At 50.4% G+C, this 13,617-nt stretch overlaps 1 protein-coding gene across 42 annotated transcripts in view; it reads right to left on the bottom strand.

Moving 5' to 3' along the window:
• The window catches only part of KCNMA1 (potassium calcium-activated channel subfamily M alpha 1), a 773,456-nt gene extending 760,106 nt beyond the window's left edge, over positions 1-13,350 (bottom strand). For 25 of the 42 annotated variants that reach the window (XM_067025286.1, XM_067025292.1, XM_067025283.1 and 22 more), the window contains exon 1: positions 12,733-13,343. In XM_067025286.1, the coding sequence (XP_066881387.1) occupies positions 12,733-13,101 (369 nt within the window). In that variant the 5' untranslated portion in view covers positions 13,102-13,343. Of the gene's footprint in view, positions 1-6,930; positions 7,559-10,336; positions 10,567-10,648; positions 10,747-11,448; positions 12,476-12,732 lie in introns of those variants that run through there. The other 17 variants (XM_067025301.1, XM_059053124.2, XM_059053125.2 and 14 more) reach the window with 7 other exon arrangements.
• Positions 13,351-13,617: the final 267 nt, after the last annotated feature.

Below are 13,617 nucleotides of genomic sequence, written 5' to 3'. Positions count from 1 at the left end.
AGGAAACCAAAGCATAGAGAGAGTAAAAGGACTAGATAACCTTTAAGGTTCATTTCTATCTGGATAGTACAGAACTCTCTGAACTTGCCCAAGGGATCTCACATCTAACCTAAGGATGGACGCCTGAGTTCCACACAATGACTCCTCCCCTCAGTCCTATGTCTTCAGAGTTTCCTTCACTCCGTGACAGGGATGAGCTGAGCAGAGCCCACCTACCACTACAGGAGGTATGACGTAAGACTGTAGGTGAACAGTGCAGGGGTTAGACATGTGAGCTCCACTGCCCACCTGCCTGGATTTACACCTGGCTCTTCCCTCACTAGTGTGTGACCCTGGGCAAGTCACTCAACTTCTCCACGCCTCTGTCCTGTAAAGGGAGGATGATGATACCACCTATTTCACTGGGTTGTTGTGAGGATTAAATAATATAAAGAGCTTAGAAACTACAAGACACACAGTAAACACTCAAAGTTTGTTACCCCCCCCAAAAAAAAGTATTATGTATGTCTCAGTCTTCTTATCTGTAAACTGGGAATCATAAAGGTGTTCACTCCACAGGACTGTGTTGAGGTTTAAACACCATAATAAACATAAGGAGTTTTAAAAGAGTGCTTCATGCATAGTTAACTACTTTCAAGAGTTTATTAATTTTTTTCCCTAAAAAGCCAGTTACTCCAGTTCATATAGAAAGACTTAGCAAAACAAAAGTGACAGTAAGTGTGGAGATCAATGCAATGTCTGAAGAGGGAGAGAAAAGGCCAAGAGAGAAAGTTTGAGAATCAGGTGCTGTTTTCTAAAACAGGTGGTAGGGACGCCCCTGGTGGTCCAGTGGCTAAGACTCCATGCTCCCAATGCAGGGGGCCCAGGTTCCATCCCTGGTCAGGGAACTAGATTCCACATGCTGCAACTAAGAGTTTGCACGCTGCAACTAAAGATCCCGCAAGCAGCAAAGAAGATCCTGCGTGCTGCAACTAAGACCCAGTGCAGCCAAATAAATAAATATTTTTTAATAAAATAAAATAAAACAGGTGGTAGACAGGCTGTCCTAGCAATTACAGCTCTCTTTTTAATATAAATTTACTTATTTTACTTATTTTTGGCTGCGTTAGGTCTTCGCTGCTGCGCACTGGCTTTCTCTAGTTGCAGCAAGTGTGGTCTACTCTTTGTTGCAGTGCACAGGCTTCTCATTGCGGTGGCTTCTCTTGTTGAGGAGCACGGGCTCTAGGTACGCAGGCTTCAGTAGTTGGGGTGCGCAGACTCAGTAGTTGTGGCTTGTGGGCTCTAGAGCGCGGGCTTAGCTGCTCCGTGGCATGTGGGATCTTCCCAGACCAGGGCTCAAACCCGTGTCCCCTGCACTGACAGGCGGATTCTTAAGCACTGCGCCACCAGGGAAGCCCTACAGGTCTCTGTTTTAAGTGAATTCTTTCAGAGGTCAGGAAGCAAAGAGAAGCAGAGATGAAAAGTCACTGGTGGGGCAGGGAGGAAAGAACGGAAGCGCTCACTTGCTGGCTTCTCTTTTCACCATTAAAATTGCTGTCAAGCCTTGCCTAGCATTTAAAATAGCATCATCCCTGGAGATAGCTGTTTCAGTTTCATTACAGTCTGTGTTCATAGAGTACAAATAGAAACCTTCGTGATTTTATTAGTTTCCATGCAACTCAGGAGAGATTTGCATGATGACATTTCAGCTCCTGACTTAAAGAAGGGACCAATTAAGAACAGAGTGCCTGCATTGCCTGTCGCTGGAAAATGAAAAGCTTCCCAGAGTTTTCAAAAATCTCTGTCCTATCTGGTTCATGGCCATAAATCAACTGTTTGGTCCTGCAGATACAAAAACTACGGTCTTAAATTTTTAGTTCATTTTGTAAGGAATACTTGCAAGATGTCTGCACCCTCCAATAAGAGTTAAACTACAATATAGAAAGTCTAAGGAAGTATTTTTTGTCCGGGCCTCGTCAAGTCCTACCATCATCACCAATTTGCTCAATAACACCCAAAAACTACCTCCTACCACTCTGTGGATCTATGAAGTGTTAATGTAATGTAGCTGTGTGACAAGTTCAAATTTAATACATGGCTCCAGTAGCATAATCTGATTAATGTTATATAACCTAAGAGACTATTCAGCAGGTCTGATGTGCTAGCTGCTTACGATGTGCGGGAGAGGCAGGTATTTCAGAAGCTACTGATCCCATCAGATACCCTCTCCTTTGCCACAGAAACTGTGGTCATCTGAAACAGGGCATCAACTCACCAACTTAAGTGTACAGTTCAGTAGTGTTAAGTATAATCATATTATTGTGCAGAACCTTTTCGTCTTGCAAAACTGAAATTCTATATCCATTAAACAACAATCTCCCCCAGCCCCCGGTAACCACCATCCTACTTCTGTGTCTGTGCAACTAGATGCCTCATATAAGTATTGTAGGATCACACGGTATTTGTGCTTTCGTGACTGGCTTATTTCACCTAGGATAATGTCCTCGAGGTGCATCCATGTTGTAGCACACGTCGGAATTTCCTTCCTTTTTCCAAATGAATAATATTCCTCTGCAGGTAAATGCCACATTAGTTTATCCATTTATCCATCAATGGACATTTGGGTTGTTGCCACCTTTTGGCTATTACGAATAATGCTGCTATGAACAGGGATGTGCAAGTATCTTCTTTTGGATATATACCCAGCCGTGGAATTGCTGGGTCATATGGTAGTTCTATTTTCAATTTTTTTGACAAACCACCATACTGTTTCCCACAGTAGTTGCATCACGGTGCATTCCCACACACGGTGCACCAGGGTTCCGATTCCTCCACATCCTCATCAAGACTTGCTGTTTTCTGGGTTTGGATGTAGTAGCCATCCTGGTGGGTGTGAGGTGTCCTTTTTTTCTTTAAACACCTCTCTGTCTTGCCTACATTTTCTGCAGTGAATATATATACACTTAGGATTAAGGACAAAAGTGTAGAACACAAATTGAAAAAGAAATCTTACAGGGAAAATAGGGTTGCACGTGAACGTTAGAAATGGGTTTCTTTTTTAAGACAGGCAAATTATTGACTTCTCTTATGGGTTCAGCTCGAGACACCATTCCTATACTCTTCAAGAGTCTCACCACCTGGTCAGCTGTGGCTGCCACAATCTATGAGGGAAACGGCCGTAATTTATGGGTAGCTAAAGCAATTCCTCTATGCACTGGGAGGAAAGTGCTCCCAGATGCACAAAGAAGAAAAACAATGTATTAAGTGGTGGCCAGCTAATGTTGGTCATGAAAATCCCCGGCCCTCAGATAAACCCTTTCATCTTCCAAATCTTTCCTCTGAGCCTTAAGGGCCCTTATCTCTGAGTTCTCCATTTGCTAATCATTGTCCATCTACTTTTTCCCCTTCCAGAGCCACAAAAAAGTCTACTTTCCAAAGTCATGTAAAGGGAAAACAAACTCATGCAGCAATTTCTCCCAAAGAGAAGAATTCTGCTCCTGCATAAACAGGTACACGAAGAGGAAGAGCCCCCAGAAACCTTATAACCCCTGGTGTCTGGGCCACAGGGCCACACAGGCCCCACGCTAGCAGTTCATTAGAGGGAACTCACTTGAAAAGCTAAACTGTTCCGAAAGGGAAAGCACTCTTTCCACTGGTCTTTATACAATGCTAATGCTGCACACCTTAGGCATGAGGTCATTTGTCATGATTTATTCATTAAGACAAAGGGGAAGGAACTAAAAACAAAATCCATCCAATTATGTATTTATCCAACCTCCAGCTCCCAGACGAGAAATTCTACTTTTCTTTGTGTGAACATCTCCCTCTCCCCCCTGCCCTTCCTCACCCTCCCCTCTTGTATGTTCTCTTTCTTTTCTGGTTTCTTTCTGCTCAGCAAAATAGGAGAAATGGCAGCAGTAGTGTATAGAAGCCCAGAGAAGAAGGGATAAGATGAGCAGGTGGAGAGGAATAATCTTCAACTCTAGGAGCAGCTGTATTTGTAAATGATCCAAAAAGAAGCTCAAGATCACTGTCTGCTCTCTCTCCTTTGGCAAGAGCCAACACCCACAAAGCAGAGTCCAATGCGGGCTCCTTAACAAAGGATCTGCACTCTACATCTGGATCCCTGGTATTGCCCCCAAATCACATCTGCTCTCAGCCAAGCCCAGCACTAAACTCTGAAAGAAGCTGAACTTTGGGATCACTGGGCATATTCCAGTGACAAAGAGGCGACCCAATGGCTCGGGGATGGCCAAATCCTCACCCACAGCATCTGACAAGACCTGACACATTGCACAGGACAAACCACCAGAACCAACAGCCAGGACAGGCTGCTGTGTAAACCGTGGGGAAGAGGGCACGGAGAAAGCTCCCCGCCCCTGGGGAAGAAGGACATCGGGCAGTCACCAGAGAGAAAAAGAAGGTGGCTTGCACGGTAGCAACAAAAGTTAAGGGCATTCTACATCTCAAGAATATTGCTGACACTTAAACCCCACCCAGTGCTGGGCCTTCTTGGGCCGGATTTAGAGTTTGAAATCTATCACCTACCAAGACATGTTCTGTGTGTCCTAGAAACAGCCAAGAAGCAAAGAGGGGTTAGCGCAAGGAGAAAGACTCTTCCATTCATGCTTAGGTGGGTTTGTGCCCCATGGAATGGTGGCCTCAGAAGGCCATGAACACCCCTGTCCCCTCTGGAGATGGGGCTGAGGGCTCCCAGCACTGGCGCTGGGGAGGAGGTAGGACCCCGACCCCAAAGCACCTTTCTGCCCCTGTGATGTCACAATTCCACGTGCTTCTCAGCTTGCGAGATCAAGCCTCTATTCATTGTCCACTAACCTGCAAACTTCAGCCCCCCTGCTCCTGGACTTGGCGGGAATCACCAGGAAAGAAAGGAGATCAAGGAAAGGATGAAGAGCGGAATGAAGGAACACACCGTTCCTGTTAATTACCTTTGAAACGCCCAGCGTCAGCCAGATCTGGTCCCCGGGAAAACCTGGTAGGGAGGCCAACGAAACAGCGTAAAGAATACCAAGTAAATGAGATGTTGGAAATAATTCTGCTTTTGTCCATGTAAAGAAGCATTAGTCATACAGGTAATGAGATCTTATAGGGAGATGATTCAGAGGCTCGGCTTGACAACGTGAAGTATATCCCTTCCGGACCCGGAGTGCCAATTACATTTCCAAATTGGCAATTAGACATAATGCCCCCAATAATACCAAAAACAAAGCAAATTCCATCTTCAAGCAGCCATCCTTTTGAAGCTGTCCTTCTGCCTCCTGCCTGACTCATCTACCTCATGAACAAGTGTTCATCGTGAACAAATTCTTCTTACCCACAGGTCAGGGGAGACCGGGGTGGCATGAATAATTAAAATCCAGAAATGAGTCAAGCCCATCCCTTTCGCCCAGTTTCTCCATAGCGTCTAACAAATTACCCAAAAGAGCAGCAAAACGTATTTGCACCTACAACATTCCCACACAGCCTCCCACAGATCACTGTGGAAGGGCCCTCCCAACATATATCTGTGCTTGTATTTATATGACTCAGTTCCTGCCCTCAGGGGGTTTGCAGGCAACTTGGAGACCAGACATGTGCATACCCCATGAGAAGATAACTGAATTTTTCTATCCCTTCCATCAAACAAACTGGGTCTTATTTTTATCCCTAGCACCTAGCTTGGTTCCTGGAACAGAGGATGAACTCCCTATGTAATAAAACTCAAAACAACAACACTAATGACCACAGGATGTATTTGAGGACCTACTGTGTGCCGGGCATCATGCCAAGGCCTTCATTTAAGCTGACGATGCTCCTGATAAATGTTTATTCCAGGTTCTCCCCGTTGACGATGGAACAACCCAAAAAGCACGTCTCCAGGAAAAAGGTCCTGACAGTATGAGCTGTGAAAACCCTGACAGTATGTTGAGAAAAGGAGCTACTTCCAGCTTCATCTGCTGGAATTCTCGAGAAGTACCACTGGAGGGTAGCACAGCACAGTGCTGCATGTCTCTCCCCACTCCGTGATCAGGTCTTGAGCCCAATCCTTTCAACGTTGCACCCTGCGTTTGGAAAAGCCCACTGAGGTCCCTATGGAAAATCAGGCTGGCAGTTTTACTGCCTCCTGACTTCAACCAGTCCGGAGGGAGCGGCCAACAGCTGGCTTCCCGGAGCATTGCCACAGTGCAGCCCTGGCTCCACCACGAGCCTCTAATTTTGCAAGAAGGTGGTTTGGCTGAGTTGCCATCCGGGACTGCGGAAAGTCCCCTTGCAGCGTGACCCACTGCCACGAAGGAGAGCCCACAGCCCGATGGGCGACGTACAGACCCCACCCCCATAGATCTGCAGGATGCTGCTCTGGTCTCCACATCCCAACCCCTAACCAACAGCGCTGTGGGTTCCTAGGGAGCAGACACCCGAACAATCAGCTTTAGAAGGGAGCACCCAGGCTGAACTGCAGCAACGCGGAGAGGCCTGAGCCGAGTTTTCTCCACCTGGCTCTCCTGGCACAGGGAACCTTCCTCTTCTCATCCCTTCCCACTGCTGAAGAGCTGAGAATTTCCATATTTAAAAACAGCCCTGTCTTCAGAGAGGGACTGCCTGGAGACTGAGGCAAGGACCAGATCCTTGCTTCTCAAAGCATGGTCGGCTCAGCATTGGCATCACGTGCGTCTTGTCAGAAATGCAGAGTCGGGCTTCCCTGGTGGCGCAGTGGTTGAGAATCCTCCTGCCGATGCAGGGGACACGGGTTCATGCCCCGGTCCGGGAAGATCCCACGTGCCGCGGAGCGGCGGGGCCCGTGAGCCATGGCCGCTGAGCCTGCGCGTCCGGAGCCTGTGCTCCGCAACGGGAGGGACCACAACAGTGAGAGGCCCGCGTACCGCAAAAAATAAATAAATAAATAAATAATAAAATAAAAAAGAAAGAAATGCAGAGTCTCAGGCCCCACCCTGGACCTTCTGGATCAGAATCTGCATTTTAATGGTTCTCCAGGTGATTCGTGTACATGTAAAGGTGCGAGAGGCCCCAGAAGTGGACGGACTAGATGCTCTCTGGCCATGGGAGGGACAGATCTAATACCCCAACTGAACATCCCTTGAGCCTTCTCCCCGGAGTGCTGGGACACCCCTGCCTCTCAGGCTGGGGCCCCCAAGCCTCCTTCTCCTTGTGCCCAGGGCCAGGGTTCCACCCACTCAGAAGCATCTCAAAAAAGGGCACTCTCTTGATCTGCTCCCTGCTGTGCACAGAAAGGCTGTGTGATTTCAGAGGTCCTGTGGGACGCTGACCTTGCCTGACCCCCCCAGCAAGTTTCATGGAGACCAGTGCTCCCCGCAGGGCTCCAGGAGCTGCGGCATCACGGCACACACACAGCCCTTCTCACCGGAACCACAGAGGCATCCTTGCAGGGGCTCCACAGCTCTGAAGCCCCAGGAAGGTGGAGATGGCTGCTGTGATTCGCAGGCTAGCACGGCCACTGCCACTGTGAGCTGGGACACCGCTGCTGCCCACATTGGGAAGGAGGTCCTGGCATTGGAATCCAATGCCAACCTGACTGCTTCAGCACCAGGCTCCTTTTGCCCTGGTCAGAAAGAGATACCCAAAGTAAGCACTCTCTGTACCAGGCACACAGTGAATGTCCCCATCCAGGGAAGAAGATAGCGGTGAGCCTTGCCCCTGGAATCCTTTCTCCCCCAGGCCAAACACAAGGGCAGCTCTTGCTTTCCTCCTGATGCATGTTTGGACAAGGCCCCTGGGCACCCGGAAGTAGGGTCAACGCATAGCTTGCAGTCACCAGTGTCCTCCTAGGAAGTGCTATAAAGTGGGGTCCCTGAGAGTACCTACCCCAAAGAGCTGAGCTCTACTAGGACCCCCAGTTTACAGATGAGGAGACTGAGGCACAAAGCGGTGACGTCCTTGCCCAAGGTCACAGGCTGACTTTGGGGTGCTACACGGCGAGCGTGACATCTAGGCCCTGTTGCTCAAAGTGAGCACGGCCAAGAGCAGTTTAACCAATTCCTCTCCCTTGGGATTTCTCCCAGCGCATGATGTGACTCCGCAAGTGGGGGTTGCAGATATGCCCTGACTTACAATTTTGTTTCACAAGGTAACTGCAAGGGCAAGTGCTCCACAGAACACACTTGGGGAAATACTACTCTGGAGGCCATCAGGGTAAAGCTGGTCTGAGTAGAGAGCACCCTGGTGGGGAAACTGTTACATCGTCAGGGGAACAGGTCTGTGGGCTCTGGACTGGGGAGAACGGGGGTGGAATTCATCCTTTCTCAAGGGACATTAGACAGCCACCCCTGTCCACCAAACCTTCCACTTCTGCTAGGTCTGCAGCTCCTGCAGCCCCACGATGACATGCTCATCCACTGACTTGCCCGCCATCAAAGCACTGGCCATCCTGCCAAGCCCTCAGCCATGGAGCCCTCCTAGGCTGCCCTTCCCCGACCTGCCAGCCTTGCAACAGCCAAGAGCTATGAGCCCAAATCTCAATCTGACCTTAACTGGCTGTTTGACCCAAGGACAATTGACTCCAGGGTCTAGAGGTCCCTTTTGGTTCAAAAGTTCTATTTGTTGTAGTCTGTGCCCTTCCAGGGCCAGAAGTTCAAGGAATTGAGGAGAAAATGTAAAACCTGCCACTTTGTGGAGCTATGATATCTCCCATTTACAGGCCTGCTAAGTGCCAGGCATTTCCTGGGTGCTGTATACCCAGCACTGTCACTCCTTATAAGAATTCTACAAAGCAAGCATCATTATGCTCTTCTTACATGTGAAGAAACCATGCTTAACAGGGCTGCCAGTCACAGATGCCCAGCTAACAAGTGTGGAATCCATGATTTGCACTCGGGTCTGTCTGACTGCAGCATCTCTAGGGAAGTGTGCATTTCTCACAGGGAGAGCCAGGAACAAGGAGCAAAAGTTCTCAGAACAAGGGAAGGTCACCTGGAATGCCCCTGTGCCTGGGACCTGAGCACTTCTCCAAGGCCCCCCTCAGTGATCCGAAGGGGCATCTGAAGTTCGTCCGATGCAGACTATCTCCAGGATGAGATGAGGCACCAGGGCCAATCTGGAATCAAGAATTCTGAGGCACTGAAGTTCCAGCCCTGATTGGATGATGCGTCAGGCCAGACCCTGGGTAATTACCAAGCCGTAATGGGATCTGACGTTTATATTAGTCACGAGTCTAACAGAGAAAACGTGTTGTTTTCTCAGACACAGCCATGGAGACAAACCTCCATAATTCATTATATGCAGACCAACCTTAATCAAGCCCAAACTTCTACAGGGAGGACAGCTCCAACAGACAGCAGGATGAGTCTATGACCCACTGCAAACCACAGCTCCATAGGAAGCTGGCCTCAGTTTCCCCAGGCTTTTTAAAGAAAAGCAGATTGTGGGCTGGAGGAAGAGCAGAAGATGGAAATAAAGACACATAAGCACTCCGAGTCTGGAGAGTTACAGAACATGTTCTGAGCTAGAAACTTTACCCATAGATCGCCAACTCCTACTGTCTTCCACTGAGTCCCACAGCAGGAAGGGACATTAGCACTCAGAGAACTCAATCCCACATTTTACACACCAGGAAAGAGACCAGAGAGGTTAAACTACTTCTTCAAGGTCACAACCTTATTCAGGCTGCCAGAGCCGCTCCTTGTTCACTACAGTCTACGACTGGCTTAGACCTTGAAACGTCTCGGCCAAGTAAAGAGAGGGCTCTGATGAAACCCAACAGAGAAACAAACAATGATGTGAAAAAGTACAGCAAAGAATATAGTACTGGAATGACTGTGCCCAAATTCCCAAATGGGGGAAAATTGGATTCTCTTTCTTCTTTATTTGCTAAAGAAATCCACATAACTATTCCTTTCAGAATAGTAAAGTCATTCACAATTTGAGATTCGGAGGCCAAAGGAGCTAAGGATGAGATGCCTCGTGAGGTACATCCAGTTTCAGGTTCCTTTAATCAAAAAGGATGGTGCAGTCCCAGAGGCCAAATGCTTGTGATTCTGGAGCTCCTGCTGAAACTTATTCCCCTAGATTTTCAGATGCTAAAAAGACCAGCCTTCCTCTGGACCCTAGCTCTGGGTCAAACCATCTTGGGGCTGAACCAGGATCAGGGTGAATGTATCTGAGGGCTTGTAGAATACTAAGGAAAAGCAGCCTTAGTTTGCTTGAGAAACCCAACACGAAAATAATTATTCCAAACTGAAGCCAAATGCATTCTTCTGAACAGCATCTTGATGACTACCAAATACTTGGAAAGCGAAAAGAATGAAGGACAAAAAAAAAAGAATGATTGCAGTAAAAAATACAGACCTCAAGAGTAGAAAGAAAAGCTTATAAAAGGCCTAAGTAACTACTACTGGTCAAAATGAGATCGCTACACTCACTGTTTAATCGAGCAAGTCAAGGAACAAGTATTAAGAGATTCTGGGCATGTTTTAAAGGGGACTCTAATGGTACCAAGTGACGTGATCTCATTCTATACTGGCCTCACATCTTCCCAACCAACTGCAAGCTTCTCTCGTCCCAGATGATTCTTTGTAGAAAGTTCCAGTTTAGTCAACTCGGCACGTCTTGGAGCTGCAAAATATAGCCTAATATATAGGGATTGTTTTCTTTCTAGTGATCATTGCCAGAAACGTATTTTCTTGAGAAAACTTACAGAGGTTATTTTTGGTCATCATTTAAGAAAGAGACTCTTTATGTGAACGATCCAATCAGCATTTCATCAGAAGCACTGCAGTAGCACTGATGTACCCCCTAGAGTAAAAAAAGACTTTAGAAGCTGTGTTTAAAACCCCAGGATCACAAAAACACTGAAACTTATTTTGACTCACTGAAAAAAAGTTTTCATTATGATCAAGCCTACCCAGTTCCTGAAGGATAAGGAGATCGTTTAAAAAGTTCCCTAAAATCACTCAGTCTAGAAAACGTTTGAGATGAATGCAACTACAAGTTCTACCTCTAAGGGTAGCACGGAATCTCAGTAAAGGAAAAACACTCGCAGACTTAAAGACTGGTGGGGAGGCAGAGGAGAGGGAATGTGTGAATAAGAAGGCTACATGAATAAGCACTGGTCAGGAGGGCTAGGCAAGGGGCTGGGTCTAGGGGGTCTCAGGGTTAGGATTTTGCTTAACCTAATGGCTTCTCTGGAATGTGGGTGGCTTTCCACCTTGACAAGTAAGGAGAAACTGCTATGGCCAAGAAGGTAACTCCAGAGAAAACTGACTCACTAACATCTGGAGGTCTCCAGAGAAGTAGGAGGAGGAGGAAGCGAACGATGGCTTTTATTTTTCTCCCTTATTTCCAACACACCAGTATTTTCCAAAACACAAATGTGCTACCACAAAACACAGCTGAGCTCCAGCACCCAACACAATGTATAATTAATGATCAGGAGAGAGAGAGAGAGAGAGCTTCCCTTCACCCTTGTGTGTCACCCATAGCCCCCATCTTACCTACTCCCTCCCCGTAGTAATTAAGGAAGCTGCTACAAGTTGCTGTGCCCCGTGGAAGTTTGAGGTATCCTCGGATTAACTTTATTAGAAAAGGTGTGAGCATTCCCACCGAGATGTGCCACGGCCTTGCACTGTTCCTATTCCCCTTTGAGCTTCCCTCCCTCTGAAAATGCTGGCGCTGGTTAGTCCCCTAGATTAAAAATTAGTCAAACAGAAAACAGCTTGGTCACTCTTTTTTCCATTTCTTTCTTTTTTATCCTGCAGTTTTCTATGAAAAACTGCCCACCACCTCTCACCTTCAGCCAGTTGTGGGGGGGGGGGGAACATCTCTAGGGACACGACGGCGACAGACCAGGCAGTCAGCCTAGCAACCATACATAAGGTGTAGTGAGCCTCGGTGCTGGTGGGCGTCTCTGCGCCAGGAATAGCTTAAGTCGACATCCAGCCACCTCAAAAGCCGTCGGGGAGGAGGCTCGCGTGAAAACCTCGGCCTCAGCGGGCTCTCGGACGGACCTCCCGCTCTAGCTCCACGCTGCCGGGGGCATTTCCGGGGACCTGAAGGCGGTGGCAGGGGGGCGAGAATACAGATGCCGAAGAACTTGCGGTGGGGGTGGGGGTCTGCTCCAAGAGTCGGAGAGGGAGGGGACATCAGTTTTGCGACCTCGCCACGTTCCTAAAGTGGCAGCATCGCGGGTTGCCTCCAAAACTGGGATGCATCTCCCCAACTTTCTCTCGCCCCTCCAGGTCCCCCGCACGTCCTCTGGTCATGTTCCTCCCCTGGGATTCCCTAGTCCAAAAGATGTCCTCCCTTTCTCAAAGGATTTTCCTGCCCTTCTGATTTTACGAACTCATCTCCCCAACAGGTTTCTAAAGTGCGGGCTGACGTGCTCCCCCTCGCCCACCACAAGGAGCCGAGCCCGGGCAGGTGAGCCGCGCGGAACACGCACCGAACGGCCCCCAGCTTGCTCGGTGCCCGCTGAGTCGGCTCTCCCTACCTCCCACCCCGGCCCCAGCCGCAGCCACAAACAACCCTACAATAAACAAGGGAACGGGATTGGGCGTCCGCGTCTCGGAGCGCACCGGTTGGGGGCAACTCCTCACCCCCGGCGCGCCGCCCGAAGCCCCAACAGGCGGGCGCCAGGAGAGCGGAGGGAAGGGAAGGCGGCGAGGGGAAGGCAGGCAGGGACGGAGGGAGGCACGGCGCTGTGAGAAGCGAGGAGGTGGGCTGCAGGGGACGCCGAGAAGCGGCGGGGCTGGCGCAGGGGGGAGGCGCCGGGGCGCGCGTTACCTTCGTCTTGCCCCCGCAGTGGCAGCAAACGGTCCACAGGTACTTGAGCGTCCGCCAGAGCAAGATGATGAAGAGGCCCCCGAAGAAAGTCACCATGGAGGAGGCCAGGAAAGCCCACCACATGCGCTGGCCCCGGCTGTCGCACGGCACCTCCATGGTCACCGGGATGATGAGCGCATCCATCTTGGGCTCGTGGACCGAGGACGAGGAGGAAGAGGAGGAGGAGGAAGAAGAGGAGGAGGAAGAGGAGGAGGAGGACGCGTCTAGGCTGAGAAGGTTCGCGTGGATATTGCTACTCATTCTAAGAGTGCTGCCTCCGCCGCCGCCGCCGCCGCTGCTGCTGCCGCCGCCGCTGCCACCATTTGCCATAGCTAGCAACGGGCAGCCGGCGCAGGGGCTTGGGGGAGCTCCTCCCGCCGCCAGCGCCACCCCGAACACCCATCAACAGCCATATTGCTGCTACTGCTGTCGCCGCCGCCGCGGAGCGCGGGGAGGGGGCGGGGAGGCGCCTGGGCTCGGGGAGCTGTGCGCGACCTGGCGGGGTGCGCGGAGATATATACAGCGGGCCGCCGCCGCCGCCGCCCGCCCTCCCCCCGGCCGCCGGCCCGCCCGCCCAGGGGGGAGGGGGACGGAGCGCGCAGGCAGCTCCCCTCCCCGGCCCGAGCCCCGCTAGCCCCGGGCTGCGCGGGCCCAGAGCGCCGAGAACGAGGGGGCGCCACGGGCCGCCCCAGGGCCCGCCCCAGCTCTGCGCGCCGGCCCGGTTGCCCTCCGCGCCGCGCCGCGCCGCGCCGCCCGCCCGCGGTGCGCCACGCGTTTGCGCCGCGCTCCGGCCCGGGACCCTCCCCGCACTTAGCCCGCGCCGCTAGCCCGCAGCCCTGGGCTTCT

Source organism: Kogia breviceps, chromosome 2 (assembly GCF_026419965.1).
Source record: "Kogia breviceps isolate mKogBre1 chromosome 2, mKogBre1 haplotype 1, whole genome shotgun sequence".
Taxonomy (NCBI): domain Eukaryota; kingdom Metazoa; phylum Chordata; class Mammalia; order Artiodactyla; family Physeteridae; genus Kogia; species Kogia breviceps.
This window is presented reverse-complemented; position numbering and strand designations above follow the sequence as displayed.